Here is a 26,529-nt window from a genome sequence, read left to right as displayed (position 1 = left end):
AGCACAGTCGCCTTCCCAGGCCCTGCACCCCCTTTTTTTCCTTTCTGGCTTCTGGACCACATCCGTCAGTGCTCAGAATTTACTCCTGGCTCTGTGCTCGAGGTCAGTCCTGGTGGGGTTCTGGGGGCCCTATCGGGTGCCGGGGATCCAACCCAAGGGCCGGGGCTTCAGCTTTGCACTCTGCACCCAGGGTCCCTCCTCCACCCGGCGGCCTATGCCCACAAAGCCACAGAGCTGAGGGGTCCCCAGGCCTCTGCACGGGGGGATATGGCAAGCACGTGGCCTCACAGGGCCGGATCTGCCTCCCCCCTGACTTTGGGTGGACCCGTGGCTGCCCCCATGCAATGTCGGGGTGATGGCCTCAGAGGGCCCCCCTTTCTGGGCGGGGGGCTCAGTGATAAACAGAGGGTCCGGGCGGGGGCAGCATGTGAACAAAGAGCAGGTGAAGTGAAAGCCCCTCCTGGGCCCACACCAGGGCAGGGTTTTCCAGGAACAGCGGCTTGGGAAAAGGGGTCCCAAAGAGGAAGCCCCTCAGGCCAGCAGCCAGGTCCCTTCCCTCCATTCCTAAGGCGACAGGGTGATGGTCTCCAGGGACGGGTCAGACACTCTGCTGGGGCATGTGCCTGCACACGTGCGCTCATGTATACATGCGTGCGTGCATGCCCTCACGTGTGTGTGCACACGTGTGCGCGTGTGCGTATGTACACGTGTGCCCACGCGTGTGCGCCCTCGCGCGTGTGTGGTATCCCCTCGCTGCCCCGCCTAGCCGCGACCCCTGTCCACGCCATCTGACCCCGCTCTCCGGCCACTCTTCTCAGCAACAGCCAAAGGATATTCCGGGCGTGCTTTTCCTTCACGGCCACTTCCTGCGTATTAATGGCCTTATTGATGCTGACGCTCTGGAAAACAGCAGGGGGGGTGGGGAGGCAAGAATGAGCTGTTGAGGGGGGGCGCCAGGACCCTCCCAGACACCCCACCCCTTCCGCCCCTCCAATGAAGGCCCCTGGGCCGCACTGTCGGGGCGCGCGGGGGGGGGGGGTGGGGAGGGGGGGGCGGCGGGGAGCTGCAGCAAATGCCAGGCCAGCTGGCAGGGCCAGGCTGCCCGGTGTTGGCCGGGTCCAGCTGCTGTGCCTGCCTGCCACTCACTCGCCTGGCGCAGCAACAAGGCCATGAAAGCCCACACAAAAGGGTGCTTCTCAGCCCCCCCCCCCCCAAGGGAAACATTATTTCTCAGGGAGCAGGGGGAAGAGGTCCTGTGCTCAGGGTGCCACTTGGGCCTGGCCAGATGCGTCCTTCTCGCTGCTAGAACCTTCCACAGAGCCTGCCTGCTCCCACCAGCTCCCTGCTGACACCCCCTGCTGTCCGGGCATTTCCCCAGGACCAGAGTGAAGCAGGCAGGGGAAACAGGCCGCCACCACGCTGCCTGGCGTCAGGGTCACCTGGAGGCTGCCCTGGGGCTTCATTTCCTCTGCCCAAACGCCCCTCCCCCCCACACACAGCTGTCTCGCGTGCACACACACACACACACACACATATACATCACCCCCACCGGACTCCTCAGGTCACCGTTCTATTAAAATGCATTGCCCCATGCAGATTTTCCCCCACATCTCGCTTTTCTCACTTGAAAATAACCTCGTGAAAAATTCTGCAAGCGGAGTGGGGAAAATTTGCCACAAGGCACGGTTCTTTATATTTTTAAATTTTTGTTGTTGTTGAGTCACAGTGAGATGCACAGTTACAAGGTTGTTCAGGACGGGGTTTCAGTTCTATAATGTTCCAACACCCATCCCTTCACCACAGCACATTTCCCGCCCCCCAACGTCTCCAGCGACGGTTCATGATGTCAGACCCCTCAGCGGGCCTGATCCCAGCTCTCTTCTTCTGGGTGGCTTTCACACGGGTGCCCGTGTGGATCGGCGCCCTCACTGCCATTAGGACGGCTTCCCAGGGGGCGACTGTGCCAAAGAACTTTTAAAATTTTGATCACAAAGATACAAAATAGACACAGCTACGCCCTTACCCGCCAGACGCCGGCATCTGCCAAACATTCATCTTTATGGACAAGTTACAGACACTTGTTTTAGGAGGGTGGAGTACCCAGCAGTGCTCAAGGATCACTCCTGGCAGGGCTCAGGGGACCATATGAGGTACCAGGGATCAAACCTGGGTCAGATGCATGCAATGTGAGTGTCCCACCCACTGCACTACGGCTCCAAACAGCAGACCCCTCTCCCTTCCCCCTCTCTCCCTCTCTCTCTACCCTCCATCTTCCCCCTTTCCCTTCCCCTTCTCCTCTTTCCCTCCCTCTCTTCCTTCCTCCTTACTGCCAGGAATCGAACCTGGGTCACCCATAGGCAAAGCAAGTGCCTTATACCATCTCTGGCATCAGGTACTTTCTGAAAAAGGGCCCACTGTTAAGTATCTTCAGGCTTGCACTGGGTCCCCGCTGTGGAGAGTCAACTCTTAAGGACGGAGGAACGTCAGCTGCCACACTCACTATGACCAGAGCAAGGGGGACTGTTCCTGTATGAGGGTCCCAAGAGACAGCCCGGTGGGGCTGAGACACTCGCCTTGCACACAGCTGACCCAGATCCACACAGGGTCCCTTGAGTATGGCCAGGAGTGACCCCTATCTGCAGAGCCAAGAGTTGAAGCCCTGAGCACCGCAGGGTGTGATCCCCAAACAAAAATGAGCCGTATTAAAAAAACAGACAGACAAAAAAAAATCTGTATGATGATGCCAACATTTTATTTTATTTCTAACGGCTGTAACTATTTACCTGCACACACATTTTGTTCGAAAAAGATCTCTTGGTCTCAAGTGACAGCACAGCGGGGAGGGAGGGCGTTTGCCTTGCATGCGGCCAACCCGGGTTCGATTCCCAGCATCCCATATGGTCCCCTGAGCACCGCCAGAACTGATTCCTGAGTGCATGAGCCAGGAATAACCCCTGTGCATCACCGAGTGTGACCCAAAAAGCCAAGAATAAATAAATAAAAGTAATAATAATTTTAAAAAAGGACGCTTAAGAGGGATCCCCAAATTTACCTCAGTCCCTGTATCATGGTGACATTTTATTTTTTATATATACAATGTCACTTATTTATTGGTTAGAAAACCTTCTCAAAACTTTTAATATTAGAAATAGGGAATTAATCACATTTTAGTTTTTATTACAGACCTAAGGTAATCTCACAGTGACATTTTAAAGGAGAATTTCTCAATACCATCCAACGGGTAGTGCCACATTTGCCCACTGTGCCCCCAACAAACAAAAACTCCCTTCTTGCCGCTGTTTTGCTCAGGATGCAAAGAAGGTTGCCCCCTGTTCTCGGAAGGCTCTAGCAACCCCGTCCCACAATGAACAAGGCGGCCCCCCACAGGAGGTCGCTTCGGTTTTGCTTCTGTTCATTGTTCCGGCGCCTCCGCGGACATTCGGCTACTGCTGGTCTGACAAGGCCAGCGTCTGACCCTCTGTCTTCCCATGAGGTCTGCGGGTGGACGCCACGGGGACGGGGGGCAGGGCTCTTGCCTGGCCTGTGCTGGACCAAGGCTCCATTCCCGGTGCATCCTGCCAGGAGCAGCCCTGAGCACTGCCTTGTGTGACCCCCAAATAAACAAAACTGAAAGTCATATCTGAGTTGATGCGGCAGTGGCCGCTGGTTTTGTTTTTTGTTTGGGGGCCATGCCGGACAGTGCTCAGGGATGACTCCCGGCTCTGAGCTGTTTCACTTCTGATGGGCTGAGGGTGCTGGGGGAGCAGGATGCTGGGGTTCGAACCCGGGTCGGCCGCATGCGAGGTAGGTCCCTACCCACTGTCCTTTCTTGGGTCCAGAGTATGCGCTTTGTGGGTCTTCTCAAAAATGTCCAAGTCCAAACCCCGCTCTGGCACCGGGAAACGGGATCTTGTTTTTGGGGCGCTCGCACCTGGGATGGGCACGCAGAGATGGCGCTGGTTGGTAGGTGCCTGGTGGAGGGGCGCCAAGGGAAGGCCTTGGACCTCCAGAATGTGGGAGAAGACATTTCTGACGATTACAGCCTCTGCTTTGCATCTGCTTGTCCCAGCAACTCCAAGAACTCCTGCAGGGTCCTTCTCCCTCACGGCGCCCCTTCCCAGAACGCCCGACGCTCCCCAGCAACGGCCGGGCAGGCCGAGGTGATGCTACAAGAACAGGGACGCTGGGGCCAGGTGATAGGACAGCAGAAAGGGCGTCTGCCCTGCGCGTGGCCACCTGGATTTGATCCCTGGCATCTCATAGGGTCCCCCGAGCATCCTGAGTGCAGAGCCAGGAGTCAGCCCTGAGCAACGCCCACCTGGCCCAAAACAGCCCCAAACGGCCCAAAAACCCAAAAAGGAAAAAAAGAACGGGGCTGGAGATTCCACTCCTGGGAACAGTCCCCGAGGCTCCCATGTTCACTGCTCACAAGAATCCAAATCTGGAGATGGCCCAGATGTCCAAAGACAGATGACTGGACCAAGAAATGATGAGACATACATGCAGCGGGAAACAACTCAGCCGTGAGGAAGGGGGAAGTCATGCGATTTCCTGCACTGGATGAAATCAGCCAGAGAGAGCAGGGCAGACTCAGGATGATCTCTCAGACTTAGGCTATCAAGAGCCTTCTAGGGAAATATCAAACCCTAAGGGCTGGGGCTGGAGCGATAGCACAGTGGGTAGGGCATTTGCCTTGCACATGGCCAACCCGGGGTTCAATTCCCAGCATCCCATATGGTCCTTCAAGCACCGCCAGGAGTAATTCCTGAGTGCATGAATCAGGAGGAACCCCTGTGCATCACGGGGTGTGACCCAAAAAGCAAAATAAATAAATGTTTGCCTTTAAAAACAAAAACCCAAGGGCAATAGAAACAAAAGGGCAGGAGAGCTCAGTAGGAAGCGTGGCTCAGGGCAGGAGAGAGGAGAGGGGGAGGTTAGGGAAGGGAACCCAGGACACCACGGGGGAGGGGGAAGGTGCCTTCCACAGAGGCAGCTGGGGGGTGTACAGGGACCTAGGGACACTGGGGGAACGTCGTGGGCACTGGGGAAGGGGCTGGTGTTAGAACACTGGACGTTTGAAACCTGATCACAAATAGTTTTTGCAACTCATGGCGATTCAATAAAGAACAATTTTCAGGGGCCGGAGCAGTAGCACGGCACGTAGGGCTTCTTGTCTTGCATGCGGCCAACCTGGGTTCGATTCCCAGCATCCCATATGGTCCCCTGAGCACTGCCAGGGGTAACTGCTGAGCACAGAGCCAAGAGTAATGCCTGTGCATTGCCGGGTGTGACCCAAAAAGCAAAAAAAAAATTTTTTTTTCAAAGGATGGGGTAGAGATGGTACGGCAGGGTACAGCCCACCCTGGCTCATCCCCACACCACACAGGGTCCTGCCGGGAGTCAGCCCTGAGCGCTTCGGGGCACGACCCAACCCCTGGTCCATCCTCCAAGTAAAGAAGTGGCCAGTTCACCCCACTAAAGCTCAGGGGGAGCAAACCAGGGGGTTTGGGGGGCCCAGGACTCCTGAAACACAACATCCAGTTTATCCTTCCTTCCCTTCCCAGTTCTGTCCTGAGGGTCCACTGTCCCCGCAACTGCCCCTGGCATACCATCAGGCAGAGCCCTGGGCAAGTGACCACCTCCACCCACCCTCTAAGCCGCTTGCATTCCTGCTGGACCTGAAGAACAGGGAAATGGCCAATGACACGTTTGACAGTGACATTGCTGGTATGGCCACAAATGATCAGGGTGGGGTTCACCCTGGGGGGGGGGGGGTCTAGGGTCTTCAGTCAAGAATCCAAGCCTAGAGGACACACCCAGCTCTACTGGAAATTTACTGAAGGCCACATCAGGGCCTTCAGGGAGACCCTGGCAGGTGGGCCTTGAGTTTACTTCAGCATCTTTATACTGACCACTGCCCCCAGGGGTCATTATCATGGCGGGGGGGGGGGGGGAACCACCCTATGGGATGCCTGGTCAAACCCAGGTTGGCTGCGGGCGAGGTAAGCGCCTTTCCCCCTATACTATCACTTTGACCCCCTGTAAGTTATCCATATTATTACTTGAATTCTTTTAACTCTGAAAAATAAAGATATACGAGCCAGAGCGATAGTACAGCGGGCAGGGTACCTGCCTTGCACAGCAGCCAGCCTGGGCTCTATGCCCGGCACTCCCAGCCGCCACAACTGATCCCAGAGTGCAGATCCAGAAGTAAACCTTGAGCACTGCCAGGTGTGGCAAAAAAAAACATAAACACCACAGAATACAGAGTGTTGGGAGGAGGGAGTGTCCGTGAACTGTGGCAGTGTCTAGGGGGCACATGGGGCCCTCTCAGAGCAAGAAAGGGCAAGCCTGCCCCCTCAGGGTGCCCAAGGGAACCCACTTCTCCCGAGGCTGGGCCTGGGGCAGGAGTTCTCTGTGGACAACCCAGTCCTCAGAGGAGAAAGGCTGCAAGCCCGCCAGCACCCAGAATGCCCCTAAGCACTGTCCGCCCCTAAGCCCCAAAGTCCCACCTACCCAGAAAGCTGTGATAAGCAAGGACCCACCCCAAATGCAAAGCAAGCACCAGGCTCTTATCAGCCAGGGCAGCCCCAGGCAGGGGTGGTTTGGGGAAAGCCCAGAAAACCAGCTTTGTGGTGACCAGGGGTAGGTCAAGGGCTTGTGGGGGGGGGGGGGAGGAAGGGGGGGGCACATCCCCAGCAGGGATGTAGGATTTCTTTCTCTTTGTTATTTATTTATTGGGGTGGGGTGGGGTGGGGGCCACACAGTGAGGTGCTCAGGGCTGGTGGTGCTTGAGGGACCCTGAGGAGTCACTGGATGGAGCTGGGTCGGCAGAGCAAGGGCCAGCCTCACTGCACTTTCTCACTTTACCCAGCGGGGAGAGTGGCCCCCTCCTCTCCGAGAAGCCCGGAAAGCCTCTCTCTCCACCCCCTTCCCTTCCCTCTCTCCCTCCTAGTTCCCTTAATTGTGTCTTCCTAAGAAACTTTTTTTGGGGCTGGAGCGATAGCATCCTGGGTAGGGCGGGTGCCTTGCACACGCCGACCGGGGTTCGATTCCCAGCATTCCGTATGGTCCTCCGAGCACTGTCAGGAGTGATTCCTGAGTGTAGAGCCAGGAGTAACCCCTGTGCACTGCTGGGTATGACTCAAAAAGAAAAAAAGAATTTCTTTCTTGGTGGGGGAGGAAGCCCACACTTGACTCCTCTGGGTACTGTGTGGGGTGCCTGGGATAGAACTTGGGGTGGTTCCCTTTCTGCTGTCCCATGTCCCCAGACCCCCTGAAGTTCTCCTGAGAGATCGGGAAGCCGGGAAGGCTGAACTTCTCCTCCTGCAGAGAGCAATTTCCCCTCCAGTCAGAGGCAGCCCAGACTCCCCAGAACTCGGGCAATGCCAGCGGGGCTCATGGGAGGCTCATGGTGACCTGACCGGTCCCAAACCCCTCAGCACCCCGCGGTCAGCCCAAGCATGTGCAGCATTTAGTGACCGCCACCAGGAGTGAGCGACCACTATCAAAAGTGAATGACCACCCCCAGACGACATTTGGACCAGAAAAAAGGCTCAGTCAGTTGCCCAAGATGACGTGGCCTGGTGCCAACCCTGCTCTGCCCAGTCCCTGACATGCTCTGGGGAACGGGGTGAGGTCAGGTCAGGCTGTCCAGAGGGAGGGAGGGAGCAGTCCAGGGGGCAGAGGGCTTCTCAGCGGGCACTGAGCCCAGAGGGCAGAGGCGCTGGCACAGGAAGCAGGAAGGATGGAGGCCTCGAAGGTGAGGTCGGTGACTGCAGGAACAGCTCCCACCTCAGGGATGGGCACTCCTGGAACAGGGACCCCCAAAAGAAGCACCGGGGAGACTGAATGGAGGGGGACAGAGGCTGCCAGAGGCCCTGGGACACAAAGCAAAGGACAGCTGGACACGAGAGGGGGGTCAGGGAGCAAGATCCTCTCTGGGCTGGGGCTGGAAAGTTCAATGCTTTAGCATGGGAGGGAGGGAGGGAGGGAGGGAGGGAGGGAGGGCGGGCACTTCTGGCCAGGGAGGGGCTCAGCCCCCAGAGCCAGGGTGGATGAGCCCTGAGGTCCTGGTCCTGGAGGGGACCCTGCCAGTGAAAGCAGCAGGAAGTGAGGGGAGGGGGTCACCCCGAGGCTTCGCCCACACGAAGAATCTGAAACCCGGAAACAGGCCCCAAATCAAGAGCACTGGGGCAGCTGCCAGGGGGCAAGGAGGGACTGGAGGGGGTAAGGAGTCTTCCTGGTGGTGGGAGCAGCCAGTCCTGACCATCTTTGCTGTTTTGAGGGCCACACCTGGAGATGCTCAGGGGTCACTCCTGGCTCTGTGCTCAGGAATTACTCCCAGTGAGGCTCGGGGCCCATATGGGGTGCCAGGGACCGAGCCCACGTCGGCCACGTGCCAGACCCTGTTCTATCACTCTGGCTCACCCCTACCATCTTCTTTTTTTTTGCTTTTTGGGTCACACCTGGCAATGCACAGGGGCTACTCCTGGCTCTGCACTCAGGAATTACTCCTGGCGGTGCTCAGGGGACCATATGGGATTCTGGGAATCGAACCCGGGTCGGCCATGTGCGAGGCAAACACCCTAACTGCTGTGCTATCTCTCCAGCCCCTCCCTTACACCTTCTGAGGTGTGAAATGAGCCCCCTGAAGCTCCACAGTATAAACCCAAGGCAAACTGATTTCTTTACAAAGCGGGGTGACAATGCCCCAAGTTTTACCACCGGCACCCTCAGAAGTTGCTGTAAGCATGGAGCTGGGGGGGGACCCTAAACAAAAGACAAACAGGGGAGGGGATGCCAGGGCCCTGGGGTGTCTGGGGTGCTGAGATGTCTGAAAGCCCCAAGGGTGAGGTTAGCCAGTGGCCTTCCAGGTCGGAGTGCGGAGTGTCACACACTGGCCTGACACTTCCTCCAGGACCACCGAGCACTGTCCCGGGAGCCTGGCTCTGGAAACAGGCAGCCAGATAGTGGGAGGCATGGGGAGACACGGGGTCCCCTTGGTCACCCGAGCAGCAGCTCCCGAGACCCAGCAAGCCCTTTGGGGAGCACAGGGCGACTGGGAGAGAACAGACCCCAGAGGCGCCTTGGTGCGAGGGAGGCAGCCACTTGGACCTGGGGGACAGCAGCCCTGCTGGAGGGAACAGCAAGTCCTGGGCCTGAGGGGCTGGAGAAAGAAGGACAAAGAGAGGGACAGAGACAGGGACAAAGGAGGGAGCCAGGGCTGAGCTGGAAGGCGGTGCCTGCCCAGGGGTCATTCTGCTGCCCCAGTTCTTTTGTTTCTAGGCCACACCCTGCGGTGCTCAGGGCTTACCCCTGGCAAGCCCCGAGGGACCCCCAGGGAGAGCCGGGATGGGAATTGAACCCGGTCTGCTGCTGCGTGCAAGGCAAGCGCCCAGCCCGCTGTGTTACAGCTCCGGCCGGTCCTGGTTCTTCCGCTCCCATAGGAGGTGGGTGACCTCCGAACCCCTCGGAAGCCCCAGGGGGCCAGGCACGAGGCTGGACACCGGGGTTCTAGGAAAGAAAGAAGAAGCTGCCCTTGCCCTCTGCCCCAGCTGTGGGGAGTCCTGGTTTTGCGGGGGGGGGGGGGGGGGAGCCGACACCCCCTGGCAGTTCCTCTTCTTGGGGCAGAAGCGCTTGGACTCAGCAGGTGTCTCTGGGCAAGGCGCCTGCTCTGGCCCTACCCCCACCCCCCTCCGGCCGAGCGGCCTCTGTGTGCCCGGGCAGGGGTGCCTGCCACGGGCTCCAGGGTGCTCGGGTTGACCCGGGGAGGGGGGAGAGGAACCCGATGTGTGGAGCTGCAGTTCTGGGTCCTTCCAACACCAGCTATTCCAGTTTGGCCCCAAAGTCACGCTGTAGTTCTGCATGCGAAGGACCGGGCCGGGCTGAGGCGAGGATGAAGGAGAGGATGGTCCTGGTCCTTGGGCTTCCCCGGCCGACAGCAGTGCTGCAGCTCGGTCCCTGGCACCGAGGACAGCTGAGGGCTTTCTGGGGCTCAGCCCGTGTCTACCCCACCACCACCCCCAAACCAGCAGTAACAACTTCCCTCCCCGAGGCTTCCCGCCTTTGAAACCCACAGAGGTTCCCATCTTGTGAAACCCCCAACTGCACAGCCCAGCGTCCGCACACCCATCTTCTGCCCCAGGGAAGGGCCGGGGGCCGATTCTCGTTCGACTCCAGGCACACTCTGGAACCCAATGTGTCAACCGCATGGCTTGTCGGATCATGAGCATGCAGAGTCCTCCACCATCTTCCCTGAGTTGTGTGCAGCCCTGTTTACTGTCACGGAGGGTCCCCCGGGGTGCAGTGGGGGTGGGGGGCAGGCACACTCGCTAGAGGAACAAGGGTCCAGCCAGCGGGGGGGGGGGGGGGGGTGCTGCAAGTCTCAGAGGGAACTTCTCACAGACTCGTGCTCCAGCTGCCCATCCTGAGGGCGCCGGCTGGGAAGCTGGGCTAGCTGAGCTGGAGGATAGCCTCTGCTCTTGGCCTCTGCTCTCGGCCCATGGCCGTCTTGAAGGGTTGAGGGTCGGCTCACCCATCGGCCGATTACACAGACCCCAACCTGAGCACCTCCTAGGAAACCCGGGGGAACACAGACTAGGAGGCCACGGCCCAGCACAGTAACCTTTGGGGACCGAGGGGTGGCCTCTGTGCCCCCACTAACCCCCACGGACGGTGGCGCTGGGGGGAGGGGTGGCAAACCTGAGTGGATGGTGGGGCAAGAAGCCCAAGTTCATGACAGACAGAGACCCCCGCCCCCAACCCAAAAGCCCCATCGGGCTTCAGTCACCACACGGCCTGGCTCTCAACTACGATCTCAGCTGGGATTGGGGGGTGGGGGGGTAGTAAACAGGGGAACCCCTGAGCCTCTGCGATCCTGTGGTCCTGAGCTAGAATCAGGGGGATTCAAAGCAGCTGCCCCTGGAAGCCGCAGAGCACTGGAGGGTGGGCAAAGAGCGAGCTGATGACATCTCTGGCCGACCCCAGCAGCTGGGGGGGGGGTTGTGGGGGGGACTCCTCCTTGAAGTGCTCACCTTGCATCCTGTTCGGCTCGGTTCATCCCTGGCACCACCCAGGGCACCCCAGCACCACCAGGAGGGATCCCCGAGCACAAAGCCGGGAGCACTGAGCCCTGAACACCACCAGGCATAGCTCAAAAAGCAAACAAAAAGGAGAGAACGAGAGAGAGAGAGAGAGAGAGAGAGAGAGAGAAAGGGCTCCCTTGCTGGACCCAGGTCTCTAAGCGAAGACAAGCGGGTGACAGGGGCGGTCAGCGTGGACACCGGGAGCAAACGAGGTGACTCTTACTCATTTTCACACAAGAACCTGGCACCAGCGCCCTCTCAGTAGCAATCTCCGCCTGGCATGAGAACAGGGCTCCGTTTACAGAAGCACATGCAGGTAGGTGCGTTTACGTAAGGCTCAGAAAACGGGCTCCTCGGGCTGGGCCCACACGGCGACGGCCACCCGCTGCTGGCCCCGACCTCACTGGCAAAGCTCAGTGGGTCCAGGGGTTCCTCCGGATTTCCTGGACCTCCCCAACACCCTGGCGGGGCGCACTGCTCTGCATCCTTTTCCCTGTCACCCATGAGCATCTCCTGGTTTGGGTTTGGGGACACACCAAGGATGTGCAGGGCTTTCTCCTGGCTCTGTGCTCGGGATCAGATCTGGCAGACTTGGGAGATCAGATGGGATGATGGGGATCGAACCCAGGTCAGCACGCCCTCCCTGCTGTCGGGCTGCTCCGGCCCCTCCAGGCATCCTTCGGAAGGCAGTGAGGGTGCCTGGAGCCACAGCGGAAACAGCCCCGACCCTGGATGTCATTCTCGGGGTGAGGAGAGAGGCCGATGGACGTGGAGTGAGAAGGGACGCACAAGAGGAAACAGGCTGCCAGGGTCACTCTGCTCGGGCCCGCGAGGGCTCCCGGGGAGGGCAACGAGGCAAACACCTGGGCAGGAGGTTGGGGATGGAGGTGGGGGCGGGGGGGGCAACCTGTCCTCAAAGGGCTGGGAGCCCCCTCCAACTCCCTCCCAACCTCTGGCTGCAGTGAGAATTCTGACGCGACCCCAGTGGCCAGGGCCAGGTAGGCAGCATGAGGGGGTACCCGCCCGAGGTGGGAACTGGGTACACGTGAGCTCCGCTGGGTTTGGACACAGGGGTGCAGAAGGGAGGCATCAGACAGCCCCCCAGTTACTTGGCAAGGTTGCTTGCAGGCAAGAGGGACTGCAGTAAACTGGACGGGTCCTGGGAGAAGGCTGAGGGTTGGAGGAGCTGGTCTAGGGGATCGAGTGAAGCCTCTCGGGCACCCCAACACAGGCTGGGCGGGGAGGCCAGAATCGGAAGTGCGGGAAGGAGCCAGCTGGAAGCGCAAACGGGGTACCCAGTGCTGTGTGAACACTGGTCCAGGTGACTGGAGTTGACCGCTGTGGCAGCCACTACCAGGGCTCTTGTGGGGGGCTCAGGAGAGAAACGTGGAAGGGAGTGAGGGACAGCGGGGTCGAGCTGAGCCTGGTGAGCCTGGGTCTCTCCTCATTTTATTTTTGGTTTGGGGTCACGCCCGGTCATCTTTAGGGCTTTCTCCTGGCTGGGCTCGGTGACCCTATGGGATGCTGGGAATTGAACCCGGGTCAGCCACATGCCAGGCAAACGCCCTGCCCGCCATCCTATCTCTCCAGTGTTCTTGGGAACCCCAGTTTCATGGAAAAACAGCCAGCAAGGCAGGGGGAAGAGGCAGGAGCCTGGCCCAGGAAGTGGCAGTGCAGGAGCTGACAGGGACACGGGGCAGAGGGATGAGGTGAGGCCCCACCCACCCTGCCCTCCCTGTCGGGGACCACCTCTGTGGGTGGGAACCCCGGGTCCGTCCCCAGCTCACAGGGTTCCCTGAGCACTGCCGGGTGGGGCCCCCGGACCAGAAGATGAGATGAAACTGTTGGAGTCCTGCTGGCGCTATGCCAGGGTACCCGGGGGAGAGGGGAGGCACTGGCTTCTTCTGGGGCCTTCTGAGAGGGTGGGTAGGGTGTCTCCTGCAGATGCGGCCAGTGGGGTCTGAGACACAAACAGTCCCCGAGTCCCTCTAGGAGTGACCACTCAGGACTGCCGAGTGTAGCCCAAGACCAGAAAGGGCGGGGGGCAGGGAGAGGAGATGGGACTGGCTCTGGGGGGACAAGACCCCCAGGACTCAGCAGTAACTGTGTGTTGGGGGTGGGAAACAGGTGGGGACCGGGGGTCCCGGCAAGAGGAAACAGGGCAAACCCATCAGGATTCTCCCCTAACTTCTCTCCCCAACACGTTCTGCTGCCCTCAAACTCCCCCGCTCACTCCAGGCCGGTCCAGACCCAGATCCGCCCGCCCACGTGACCTCACTGAGCCCACAGCGGGCACCAGGACCAAGTGGGGGTTGCTTGCCTGGACGCCCCCTGGGCTCCAGGAACGAGACTCCTCGGGCTGGCAGGCCCCAGCCCAGGTCCCCGTGTCGGAGGGACAGCGTGGGGGAGGCCTGCAGTTTCCCTGACAGGGGCTGCGGGAGGCTCCAGATGGCCCCGTCACCGCGGGGGGGGGGCCCGAGGCTACTTCCTCAGGAAGGAGGCAGCGGAACTCGCACTTCTGCTTCTGCGGCTGAAGGGGAACCCTGGCCAAGGGCTGCGGGACGCAACGACCGGTCACCCAGAGAGGGCGGCAGGACCCGGGCCTGACACCCCGCTGTGCTCCGAGCTTGAAAGCACAGCATGGGGCCAACCAGGATAATGAAATCTGCGTGCAATGCATGCATGCATACGTGCGTGTGTACACACACACACACATGCACACGCACACGCGCACATACACACCCTTACATTTTCATTCACACTCACCCTCACATACCATCCCCCTCCCCCTCTCACATAGTCACACTCTCACATCCACACTCACCCCCTCCCCTCACACCTGCAGCTGGAGGTGAGGGGGTGGGGGTCCAGTCCAGGCCTCCCCGAGCCTCGCCTCTCTAGACAGCAGCCTAGAGACCAGCGGTGCCCATGGACACTCCGAGAGCTGCCGGCACAGCCAGCGTGGAAAAAGCAGCTGTCCCCGGGCACACACAGCCAAGCTCAGGCTCCGGAGACAAGTGGGTACCAGCCTCTGGCCGAACACCATCAGCCTCACACTGGCAGGGGCCGGCAGCTCCGACAGAGCAACAGACAAGGGGATCGGGGAGCACATGGCAGACCTCAGAGTTACAGTGTGGCACGGTCGCAGTTTAATCGGAAAAGAAGCAGAGACGGGCGGGGGTCAGTATGGGGGTCAGGGGCGCTGGGAGGGGCAGTACAGGGTCAGAGACACTGAAGGGGCAGTTCTGGGGTCAGGGACATGGGGGGGCAGACAGGGGGTCAGGGGAGCTGACGTGCAGTACAGGGGTCAGGGTGCTGAAGGGGGCAGTACAGGGGTCAGGGCAATGAGGGGGGCAGGATGGGAGGTCAGGGGTGCTAGAGGGGCAGTCCAGGGGGTCGGGCACTCGCCTGGCAATGTGGTGGCTATCACCTGGCTCAAACCTCCAGCACCCCCTATGGCTCCCTGAGCCTTGCCAGAAGCGATCCCTGAGCACTGTAGGCTGTGGTCCAAAAACAAACAAAATTCTCCCGTGGCCTGCCAGCTTACCTGCTTCCTCATGATCCCCCCTGGGACTGAGGGCAGGAAGCAGGTTTTCCTGAGGTGCCAGGAAGGGCCTGAAGTGTGCCCCCCGGCCCACTCTGGCTGCAGACTCCTAAGCCTGGCGGGGCACTGCTGGGAGGGGTAGGGGCTCGAGGGCCAGCCTGGAACTCTCAGACAGGACTGGGGGCTCCGGAGGCCCCCTGGCAGGCGGGCTGGGGGGAGGGGAGCCACTGGCTAACAGATTCCTGTCCGGCATCCTTCAGGCACGAGGGGCCACTCTGATTCCTGCCCTCTGACCCTGGGCTAGACAGGTCTGCTGTTCACTGCATTACATGACTGTTCACACACGTGCACACATGCACACACACTCACATGCATACATAGGCGTACATGCACACACACACACACGCAAACACACATGCATGGATGCCTACACGCACACAATACACACACGCACACAGACACACTTTGGTACATGGAGGGTCCCTGCGTGCTTGCTTTCTTTTTGCTAGCGGCTACTTCCTGGTCCTGCGCTGGGGGTCACTCCCAGTGGAGCTCCTGAGCTGCCAAGACGCAACCCAGGTCTCCCCCGTGCCATGGGGTCCAGGCCTTGAGCCCTCCCGCTCCCCCAAGGTGCAGTGTCTGTGGGGTTTCTGACCTGCCCGCCCGCCTAAGTCCCCTGGACTCACCCCCACTCATCCACTCCCTTCCCTGCTTGGCGGAACCTTCTTCCTCCCTCAGAGTTCTAGCAGCCCCCAGGGACCCTGAGTCCTGCGTCGTGGGTGCTTTTGAGGCTCTGAGGCCAATGCAACCTCCAGGTGGCCACGCGGTGAAAGGCATCCATGAGGCATTTCCAAGAAATGTGTCTTACATTAATTAAAGCTTTCCTGGGGCAGACCTCAGCTCTCGGGCCCAACCTGCTGCCCTGAAACTGACCTATAGGTGCTTGCTGCCCTCCAGCCCCTCCAGTGGACAGAATCCGACTCAACAGCCGTGGAGACAGAGAGTGCCCAAGGGCGGGACCTTAACTTTTCCAGGAGGCCATTAACAGGATCCCTTCCTGCCTGGCCCCAGCCAGAGTCACCTCTGCGCCCTGGCCTCCCTCCAGGGGCTGTTTCCAGAAGGCAGTGGACCCCAGGGCAGGGGTTTGAGAGTTAGTACCGCGGGGAGGGTATTGGCCTTAAATGTGGTCAATCCAGGTTCAATCCTCAGCATCCCACATGGTCCCCCAAGCACCACCATGAGTGACCCCTGGGTACAGAGCCGGAATAAACCTGAGCACTGCCGGGTGTGACCCTCAAACCCCAACTCTCCTTCCTAAAATCAAAGGAAAAGAAACAGGCGGGTGAGAGCGGGTGAGGAACTACTTGCTATTCCAGAACATTCCTCAGGGCTGCCTTTGCATGCAGCCTCACCGGCCCTGGCCACACCATCACAGGTCCCCAAGAGCTGTCCCCGCAGCCGCCAAGCATGGACCCTGAGCCTCCAGTCCACACTCAGAGTCCCTCTCCCCTGTCGAAGCAGGACGGTGTGGGGGATCGCAGAGCTGCTTTGAGGGAGGACAGTGGGGACCCGAGTGAGCCCTCACCTGCTGCCTCCTGAAAGCAAACCCCACTTCCACGCGGGGGGAGATAAACCCCCTCCCTCCCTCCGTTCGCTCTTTTGCGGGGGCTGAGTGAGTGGGGAGGTGGCGGGGAGGCCAGGGGCTGCGAATGGCTCAAAGGGGCGTGGGGCACCAAAACAAAACCAGAAACAAGGGGCGGAGTCACAGCACGGCGGGGAGGGTGCTGGCCTTGCGCGCAGAGCCCACCAATGGAAGTTCAATCCCCAGCATCCCGTATACAACCCCACCAGGAGTGATGCCTAAGCACAGAACCAGGAGTAACCCCTGAGCACTGCCAGGTGTGGCCCCCAAACAGAAACACAAACAAAACCAGAAATGAAAAGCTGGTCCTCTTTCCAAGGCAGCCCGGACGTGTGAGCCACCCGCATCTCCCGGCCTGTCACCACTGCAAGGTGGGGGGGGGGGGGGGTGGAAACCCGCCAAGCTGAGTCCCCTCCCCACCAGTCTGCCTCATCCCCGAATTCAGCTCTTCCCACAGGGGTGGCGCACCCCAGACTCGGCTGGGCGCCCCCTTCCCGCGGGCTCTGGCAGCCTTGGGAGATTTGGGTCCCAGCACTGTCCCAGACTCCCAACGGCGGCATCTGCCAAGCACAGCTGATGAGCCACCCTTCGAACCATATTTAAACACCAAGTTTTTTTTCTCATTTTTTATAATTTTATTTATTGAATCACCGTGTGAGCAGTTACAAAACTTTCGGGTTTAAGTCTCTCGGTCATACAATGAAACACTCGCCCCTTCACCAGTGCCCTTTCTCCACCGCCAAAAACCCCTGTATACCCCCATTGCACACCCTTCCCCTACCCGTGGGGCAGATGATTTCTACATTACTCTCTCTCTCTACTTTGATTACATTCAATATTTTGACACCAGACCCACCATTATTATTTGGGACTTTACCCCAACACTCAGATCTGAGGATCTGCTGAAAAAGCTAAACACCAAGTTTTTTTTTTTTTTTTTTTTTGCTTTATGGGTCACACCTGGCGATGCACAGGTGTTACTCCTGGCGATGCTCAGGGGACCATATGGGATGCTGGGAATCGAACCCGGGTTGGCCGCGTGCAAGGCAAATGCCCTACCCGCTGTGCTATCTCTCCAGCCCCTAAACACCAAGTTTTAAAACTAACTGTAGGTGATGGACGAGGCTGCTGGTGAGGTGTAGACAGGGGTGAGAACCCTCTAGGGCTCCCCTCCTCCTGGGGACCGTGAGGCCAAAGGTCACCAGAAACAAAACTGCTCATCCAGAAACAAAAATCTGGTTTGCTCATCCTGGATTCTGTGTCCACTCTGGAACACGGGCACAGTCTGATTCTCACCACATAGGGGAATCTGACACCTCACACATATGAAACCCAGTTTCTCTTCTTGAGGGTCGCTCAGGGAGTGTGGAGGAAAACCAGAGACCAGCCCCCCACCCCCTACCCCCAGGAATCTCAACCCACATGGCCAGTGGTTCAGTGCAAGGACTGGAGGATGTGAGCTGGGGGTGACCTCAGGCATCTCAGAGGAGGTACCAGGGATGATACCAGAAATAGCCAAGTGCCAGGCATGCCCCTTACCCGTTATACTATCTTCTCGGGCCCCTGCACCCGTTTTCTTACCTGCAAAAATGTGGTGAGTGTATTCTACCCTGCCTCCCCTGTGGGGCGGTGAGCAACTGCAACAGGGGCAAAAACGCTCTGTAAGCGGTAAAGTCCACCTGCTTACCTGGCAGGGTCCTGAGCTACAGCACAGCAGGAGGGCGCTGGCCTTGCATTTGGCTGACCCAGGTTCGATCCCTGGCATCCCCAGGGTCCTGAGTCCTACTGGGAGTGATCCCTGAGCACAGAGCCAAGAGTGAGTCCTGAGCACTGCCATGGGTGGCCCTAAAACCAAAAATATAATAAAGAGGCCAGAGCGATAGTACAGCAGGGAGGACATTTGCCTTGCACGCGGCCAACCAGGGTTCGATCCCCAGCATCCCATATGATCCCATGTAGGATGTGAAGTGTGAGTGTGAAGCCAGGCGTAACCCCTAAGCATTTCCGGGTATGACCCAAAAAGAAGCACTGCACTGCACTGTCCTCACGTTGTTCATGGATTTACTTGAGCGGGCCCAGCAAAGTCTCCATTGTGAGACTTTGTTGTTAACTGTGTTTGGCATATGGAATCCGTCACAGGGAGCTTTCCAGGCTTTGCCGTGCGGACGAGATACTCTTTTTTTTTTTTCTTTTTGGGTCACACCCGGCGATGCACAGGGGTTACTCCTGGCTCTGCACTCAGGAGTTACTCCTGGCGGTGCTCAGGGGACCATAGGGGATGCTGGGAATCGAACCCAGGTCGGCCGCGTGCAAGGCAAACACCCTACCCGCTGTGCTTTCTTTCTAGACCCCATGGGCGAGATAATCTTGGTAGCTTGCCGGGCTCTCCGAGAGGGGTGAAGGAATCGAACTTGGGTCGGCCATGTTGGCCGCTTGCAAGGCAAACGCAAGGCAAACACCCTACCTGCTGTGCTATCACTCCAGCCCAAGCCAAAAAGAAAGCAAATAAATAAATAAAAATATAATGACACGCTCCTTTGTGAAAACTGATGGAGCCCCAGGCAGTCCATGTTCACTAAAGCCACTGCCACTCCCTACAGCTGCAGGGTGCCGTGCTCTTGGGTAGATGTCTGACGCCATCAAAAATTCATGGGGGACGGAAGCTGTGTCCTCAGTGGGCCTGGGAGAACTGTCCCCAAAGACTGAGCCACAAGCTCTGCTCAGGGAGAAGATGAAGGGCAGGGTGGGGGCAACGGGGATCAAAACTATCTCGTTAGGGACAGATGAGTCCCCAGAGACCCTAACACCCCCAATACCCCCACAGAGCAAGGATTCACTTCTTAAAAAGAACCAATTCCAAGTCAGACACACCACAGGGGGAAGGCCCTGCCCTGCACGCAGCCAACCCCGGTTCAATCCCGGGCACCACCTGTGGTCCCTGAGCAGCATCAGGGGTCATCCCTAAGCAGAGCCTGGAGTAAGCCCAGAGCACAGCTGAGAATGGCCCAACAACCAACCGCCCCCCACAAAAGAATCATTTCCCAGCTGGGGGTTAAAATGCCTTGCAGGTGCTATTCCAGATGGTACCGCGTCCTCAGGTCAGCCCACTGAACCAATGCACTGGCCAGTTGAGAATCGCTCCGAGGCCCGTCTGGGTCTTTTGAGTGGCACCTGGAAAACCCCATCCCCCCAGATAAAAAGCAGCAAAACCAAAAGCATCACTTCCAGGTCAGGGCGGCCGTTCAAAGGGCCAGAACACACGCTCGGCACACAGGAGGCCTGGTTTTGATCCCCAACACCGCTTGGTCCCTGGGGCACCATCAGCAGTGACCTCGGGTACCACCAGGTAGGACCCAAAACCCAAAGCCAACCATCCTTCCGCCTTCAGCGGGCTGGTTCACATTTTACAGACCCAGAGTGCAGGTTCTTGCCCCAAAGCTGGTCAGCGACCCCCAAGCTTTGCAAGGAGGGCGGGAATGCTGGGGTCACTGTCCCCCCTGGAGTCCCAGATCCAGGAACAAGGACTCAAAGCTCAGGGGCGTGAACACAGGGTCAGACGGAAAGTGCAGGCTACGGGGTACCAGGTGCCAGGGGTCAAGTCAGCCCTGTGCTCCTGACAACGGGCTCTGGGCCGGTGCTGATTACTCCAGAACACAAGAGGGAAAGGATGCAGGGCCCCAAGTGGGGGGGCGGGGGGGGAGAGGTGGTGTCAGGAGGTGGGGGGCTAGAAGTCTTGGCACCATTCAGGCTTTTCCCCTCCAGCCCAATCCCGGATTCTTTTTTTTTTTTTCCAGGTCCCACCTGGCGATGCTCAGGGGTTACTCCTGGCTCATACACTCAGGAATTAGTCTTGGCGGGCTCAGGGGACTATACGGGATGCCGGGAATTGAACCCAGGTCGGCCGCATGCAAGGCAAACACCCTACCTGCTGTGCTATCGCTCCAGCCCCAATCCTGGATTCTTTCTGCACACCCCCAGCTGCTCTCGAACCTCGTCCTGGCTCAATGTTCCCCCCACTTGTGTTCCATCCTTCCACCTTTCCCAATCTCCCTCCGTCGTCTGCAGGCACCTCACACAGGCCTCGTTCAGCGTCTGGTCTCTGCCACTGGGTCCCCAGGCCCAACCCCCCCACGGCCTTCTGACCAGGACCTCCCCAAGACGCCGGTGGAACAGCGAGGACTCGAGCCCCAAGCTCTAGGCCCTCACACGGCTCCTGCTGACAGGAATGGCAGGCGGGACGCTCACGCTCCTGAGTGGCCACGGGGGATGAAACAGGATGGACGCAACCAAGACAGGTGGCCCAAGGGACTCAGACCACAAGACCAGGAAGGAGGGAGCTCAGAGCCAAGAGGATGCTCGGGGTGATCTGGTGTGGTGGCAGCTGGGTTAGAACTCGGGGTCCCAGCCCCAGCCCCCCCCCCACGCCACCAGACCCTGGAGAGGTGACTCTGGTCTTGCTCTGACCCAGGAAAGGTAAAGTTCTATCTCCTCCTTCCCCACCCCCGCAGTCACATGAAATCCAGGGGATGGGGTAGTTTTGACGGTGGACCAAAGATCTTTTTGTCTGTTTTTGGTTCTCCCAAGGGGTGCTCAAAAGTCCAGGGATCCCGCCAGCCCACAGGGCGACCAGTCAACTTTGTTTGGTTTTGAGGCCACACCTGCTGTGCTCAGGGCTGACTCCTGGCCCTGTGCTCAGGGATCACTCCTGGCAGGGCTTAGGGGACCCTCTGCAGGCAAGACAAGGGCTCTCCCCACTGCGCCATCTCCCTGGCCCTCTGGCTCCGGCCTCAAGGTGAGGGTCCAAGGATGTGGTGCTGCTTAGCGCCCACCTCTTCATGCAGCTGGGGGCAACACCTGGGGATGATCTGGAGACCACGTGGTGCTGGAACCCAGCCCAGATTGGGCACAGGTCTCTTGGGTACTCTAACCACTACTCTCTGGCCTTGAGAAAATCAGGTATTTTTGGTTTGTTTTGGCTTGGGGGCCACACCCAGTGGTGCTCAGGGCTTACTCCTGGCTCTGCACTCAGTGATCACTCCTGGAGGGGCTCAGGGGACCATATGGGGTTCTGGGGATTGAACCTGGGTTGGCCACGTGCAAGGCAAGAGCCACCCCCACTGTAACTGTCTTAAGGTCCAGCCCCCACGCCTGAATGAGATAGGTAAAATATTCACCACTCTGAAGCTGGGTTCCTGTAAGCACCCCCACCCCCTGGAGGGGGGGGGGGGTGTCAGCAGTTGGTGGAGGAAAGACCCAGATTTGCCCCTTCCCACTGCCCCCAACCTCAGCTGTTAACGCTAAGGGCCTGGCAGGGCACAGCGGGGAGGGGCTGTAACGAGCCTCATTCTGCACACGCGGAGTTAAAATTCTAGTATTGTCTTTTCATCCCCAAGGTATAAATAAACTTCTTCCTCCTGGGCCCCCACAAACCCACCCCTTGGAGGGTGCGTGGTGGGTGGAGGCCGGCAGAGACCCTCAGGGGCACCCACAGCCTCCGGGGTGCCCGCAAACAGGTCCCTTCTTAGCACCCCAAATCCCACCCGCTCCTCCCTCCCTGGCGACTATTCAGGTCTCCCTCCAGGGCTGCGCGGGGCTGCGCAGGGCTGCGCGGGGCTGCCCTGGGCAGGGGGCCCCCTCCTGCGCGCTCACCCGCTGAGTGCAGGCGCCGCCTGCCCCCTCCTCCGGCCACTCGGCCAGGGTCCCCAAGTGGAAGCCCTCGTGTCCACGGCGCCCGCCTCCCCGGCCTCGGAGCGGGCTCCTCCTCGCCGGCACCCCCACACCTGTGTCCTCCTGCCGCGGGCTCGGCGCACACAGCTCCCCCGAATTCCCGGCAGGGCGGCGGAGGGGCCGCGCCCCAGCCCCGCAGAACCACCGCGGGCGCCCCCGGCCCGGCTGCCGCCCCCGGCGCGCGTCACCCACCCAGCCAGAAACTTTCGATGGAAGCGGCCGGCGGGTGGGGAGAAGGGGCGGGGAGTCGGCGCCGGCCCCCCGCCCCCGCGCCACTTACCAGCTTGCTCGCATCCATGACCGAGGCTGGGCCGCCCTCCCCGGGCAGCCCGCGTCCCCACTCGCCGCGCCGGCTAGTGCGGCCCCCGCCGGGCCATGCTGCGGGGCGCGGCCCCAGGCGCCCGCCGGACCGGGAGGCGGCGGAGGCGGCGGCGGCGGCGGCGGCGGCGGCGGCGGCGGCGGCGGCGGCGGCAGCAGCGGCGGCTGGACCAGAGAAAGGACGGGCGCGGGGAGGGGGCGGCGGGGAGGAGGAGGAGGAGGAGGAGGAGGAGGAGGCCGGCGGGAGGGGGCAGGGGAGGGGCGCGGGGAGGGGGCGGGGGAGGGGAGAGGGGAGGAGCGCGGGGAGGGGGAGAGGGGAGGGCGGCGGGGGGAGGAGCACAAAGAGGGGGAGGGGAGGGGAGTGGGGAGGGGGAGAGGGGAGGAGCAGGGAGAGGGGGAAGGAGGAGGGAGGAGAGAGCGGGGGCGGAGCAGGGGAAGGGGGTCCGAGCAGCATGGAGTGGGGAGGAGCGCGGAGGGGGCGTGGCGAGGCAGAAGGGGCGGAGACTGCTACGGGGGCGTGGCGAGGCGGAGGCGTGGTTTTAGAGAGGGCGTGGTTTAAACACAGGGCGTGGTTTTGGGGGGCGTGGTGAGTTCGGGGCGGGGCTGGGGGCGGGGCCGGGCGCGAAGCCGCAGCGCGCACCGGGGGCGGGGGAGGGGGGGAGGAGGCGCGCGCGGAGCCCCCCTGCGGGCCCGGAATCCCGAAATCCGCCGGAGGCGCCCCTTGGTGGGAGGGGGCGGTTCCGGGGGTGTGTCGGGGGCGGGTGGCCCGGATTCCGGGCGTCTGGAGGCTGTGATTTGAATAACAAAAGGCTGATTCTCCGGGCCCGGGCGCCTGGGGCAGCCGGGCGGGGGGCGCGTGGGGGCGCTCGGGCCGGGGGGCGGGGGAGGTTGGACGGGGGCGGGGGAGGGGAAGCACCGAGATCGCACATTCCAGGGAGAGCGAGCGGGGGGTGGGGGGTCGCTCGGCCCCTCCCCACTGCGCCGCGCCGGACAAAGGCGGGATTCGGGCCTCTGCGGGATGCCCGCCCACCGCGCGGGGCTCGGGCTGGGGGGGGGGGGGGAACTCCCGCTTCCTTCCTCTCGGCCTGCTGGGGGTTCCGCGGTGGGCTCCGCCCCCAGCCCGCACGCCTCCGCAGACGGTGCCCTGGCAGGCCCGCGTTCCCCCAGCGCGTCGGCGAGCCCGGGGCTCTGCAGCGCCGAGACTGCGCAGCCCCCGCGGAACCCGAGGCTGGACCAAGCCCGCTGGACCGAGCAGGTGTGGAAGACCCAGGTGAGGAAGCCGGCGGCGGCCACGCACCCGAGCGAACCGCCCCCCGCGGGACCTCCATCTCGGTGCTTCCCACGAAACGGTGGGGGCACCCACACTCGGGGCAGCACCCCCGGCTTCCCATCCTGGCTCCCGTCCCTTCAAATCAACCCGCAGTGTAGGATTCAGGGCTGGACCTGCTCCGTCCCCAGCTTGGGAGGAGATCCGCTTGCAGGGCTGATTCCAAACAGACCTGCCGGCAGGATAGTGCAATGGGTAGAGCGCCTCCCGAGAAAGACGCCCGTCGGGATTTGATCCCTGTCAGGAATGATCCCTGAGCACCACCGAGGGTGGCACAAAAACAAAAAAAAAGAACATGAAACTTGATGTTAGGGATTTTCATTTCCGTTCAACCCCCAACCTTAGTAGGCCTGCCAACAGTTGTTGCATCCTGCACCCCCCCCATCCTCCACCCCCCACCCCCACCCCTGCCAAGGCTGCTCTGTGCCTTGGGGCACCGTGCTCCAACCAGGGAGGGGCTGCCCCAGTCTATCCCAGCCTGCAGGGCTCCCCCAGGTCCTTCTACTCACCCAAGTCTCTGAGAGTGAACCCCAGTATCAGCAGGGCTGGATGGAAACACACCATCTCCCCCTCCCCTGGGGCCCCTGGGATCAGGTAGCTAGCCCAGCCCCAGCCACCAACACAGAAACTGATTATCTGCTGCTTGATGAAATGTGCCACCATCTGGGGGGGGGGCGGGGTATAGGGGCCGGGAGACAGGGGCCAGTGCTCAGCCCCCGTGGTGCTCAGGGATCCCCAAGGCCACACCCAGCAGCACTGAGGTGTGTGACACACACCACCAGAATCAAACTGGGGTCTTTGGGCATATACGGCACATGCCCTTGACCCTGCTACCTCCCTAGTTCACATCATTGTTTTCCTTAATGATAAACTGGAGCTGAGATCAGAAACAACCCCATTCAAAACAGTGTCCCCAAACATCAAGCACCGCGGAATCCACTCAGCAGAAGAGGCGGAAGACCTCCATCAGTAAACTCTTTTTGGGGGAGGGGGAGTCACACCCGGCTATGCTCAGGGATTACTCCTGGCTCTGCACTCAGGGATTACTCCTGGTGATGCTCAGGGGACCATATGGGATGCTGGGAATCGAACCTGGGTCAGCCGCGTGCAAGGCAAACGCCCTCCCCGCTGTGCTGTTGCTCCAGCCCCACATCAGAACTCTTAAGTCACTTCCAAAGAACTGGAAGAGGTTACCAGGAAGTGGACAAATGCTCTGTGATTGCGAATAGGAGGAGTAGACAGGGTGAAAATGACCAACCCTGCCCGAACTCTTAACACAGATGCAGTGCAATCCTCCTCAGAATTCCATGACATTCTTCAAGGGCTTAGAACACATGCTAATAAAAGTCATGTGGGGCCATAGAACTCCCCAGTAGTCCAGACCAGCCTGAGGAAAGAGCCCGTGAGAGGTTAGGCTCTGGCTTTCAGTTCCACGCTGAGTCCCAGCCAGAGGCTCGTCCTAGGAGAAGGATGGATGGTGGCTCCAGAGAAGCCCCCGAGAGAAGCCCTTACAGCTTGGAAGGGCACTGGTCTTGCAAGCAGCCAACCCAGATTCGATCCCCAGCACCCCACAGGATTCCCTGAGCACAACCAGGTGTGATCCCTGGGCACAGAGCCTGGAGTAAGCCCTGAGCCCTGCTGGGTGTGCCCCGACACACCAGAAAAAAAAGTGTGGAGAAGGGATGAATAGGCCCTTCAGGAAGAGGTCAGACAGGTGGCATCGAGTGTATGAAAACGAGCTCATCACTTATTAGCAGGGAAATGCAGATCAAAATAACAAGATAGCATCTCACACCAGCAATAAGGTCATATATCACTGTCACTGTCCTCCGGATGTTCATCGATTTGCTCAAGCAGGACCAGTAATGTCTCCATTGTGAAACTTGTTAACTGTGTTTGGCATATCGAATATGTAACGGGTAGCTTGCCAGGCTTTGCTGTGCGGGCGAGACAGTCTTAGTAGCTTGGCGGGCTCTCCAAGAGGGGTGGAGGAATCGAACCTGGGTTTGCCGGGTGGGCCATGTGCAAGGTAATCGCCCTATCTGCTATATAGATATACATATATATGTATATATTTAAAGGTGAACAACTAATGTTAGAGGTATGTGGTAATAAATTCTCTATTTATTCACTTCTGGCATATGGTTTAGCCTCTATGGAAAACAGTGCGGTGACTTTTAAAGAATAGAGCTCCAATATGATCTTGTACTCAGCTGACCCATGTTCTATCCACTTCTTGACATACACCCCCAAAACACAAAAACACTCATTTGAAAGAATATATGCACACTTAGGATCAGTGCAGTGCTAAGTATAGTGGCCAGGGTATGGAAACAACCCAAACACTACATGACAGGTCAATGGATAAAGGAAATATGGCATATGCACAGACAGACAGATGCACAGAACAGTGTTAGCAGAGGTACATGGCGGAATACTATGCAGCCATAAAAAATGAACTCAGGCAGTTTGCTGCAACCAGGAGAGAACTGGATGGAATGCAAAATGGAATAAGCCCAAGAAGAAGGGCAGATAGCAGAGACTCACTTCTTTGGTCTACAGAGGCATAAGATGAGAGAATGGAAGGTTTCAAGTGATGGCAAACCTTTGGCCCAGGATTACAGAAATAAAAATGCCAAGGAAGGAGAAAGTGGGAAGGAGGGAGGGGAGAAGCAGGGTTGCTGATAACATAAGGACACTGGTCAAGGATCGTGGACAGTTTGATGTTGTGCAAGTGAGGCATTGGGCTGGAGAGAGAGTACAGTGGGGAGGGCACTTGTCTTGCAAATGCTCAACCTGGGTTGAATCCCCCGTCACCCCATATGGTCCCCCGAGCACCACCAGGAATGATTCCCAAGTGCAGAACCAGGAGTAAGCCCTGAAC

At 59.5% G+C, this 26,529-nt stretch overlaps 2 protein-coding genes across 2 annotated transcripts in view; both read right to left on the bottom strand.

The window, feature by feature from the left end:
* CCL26 (C-C motif chemokine ligand 26) overlaps positions 1 to 26,529 on the bottom strand; it is a 185,248-nt gene that overhangs the window by 85,671 nt on the left and 73,048 nt on the right. The window lies entirely within an intron of this gene.
* HIP1 (huntingtin interacting protein 1) overlaps positions 1 to 26,529 on the bottom strand; it is a 92,598-nt gene that overhangs the window by 29,785 nt on the left and 36,284 nt on the right. The window contains exon 2 of the mRNA XM_056108268.1: positions 836 to 899. Within this exon, the coding sequence (XP_055964243.1) occupies positions 836 to 899 (64 nt within the window). The remainder of the gene's footprint in view (positions 1 to 835; positions 900 to 26,529) is intronic.

This window comes from Sorex fumeus, unplaced genomic scaffold (assembly GCF_029834395.1).
Source record: "Sorex fumeus unplaced genomic scaffold, SorFum_2.1 ptg000199l, whole genome shotgun sequence".
Lineage (NCBI taxonomy): Eukaryota > Metazoa > Chordata > Mammalia > Eulipotyphla > Soricidae > Sorex > Sorex fumeus.
Note: the sequence above shows the minus strand (reverse complement) of the source record. Positions and strands in the feature narration are given on the sequence as shown.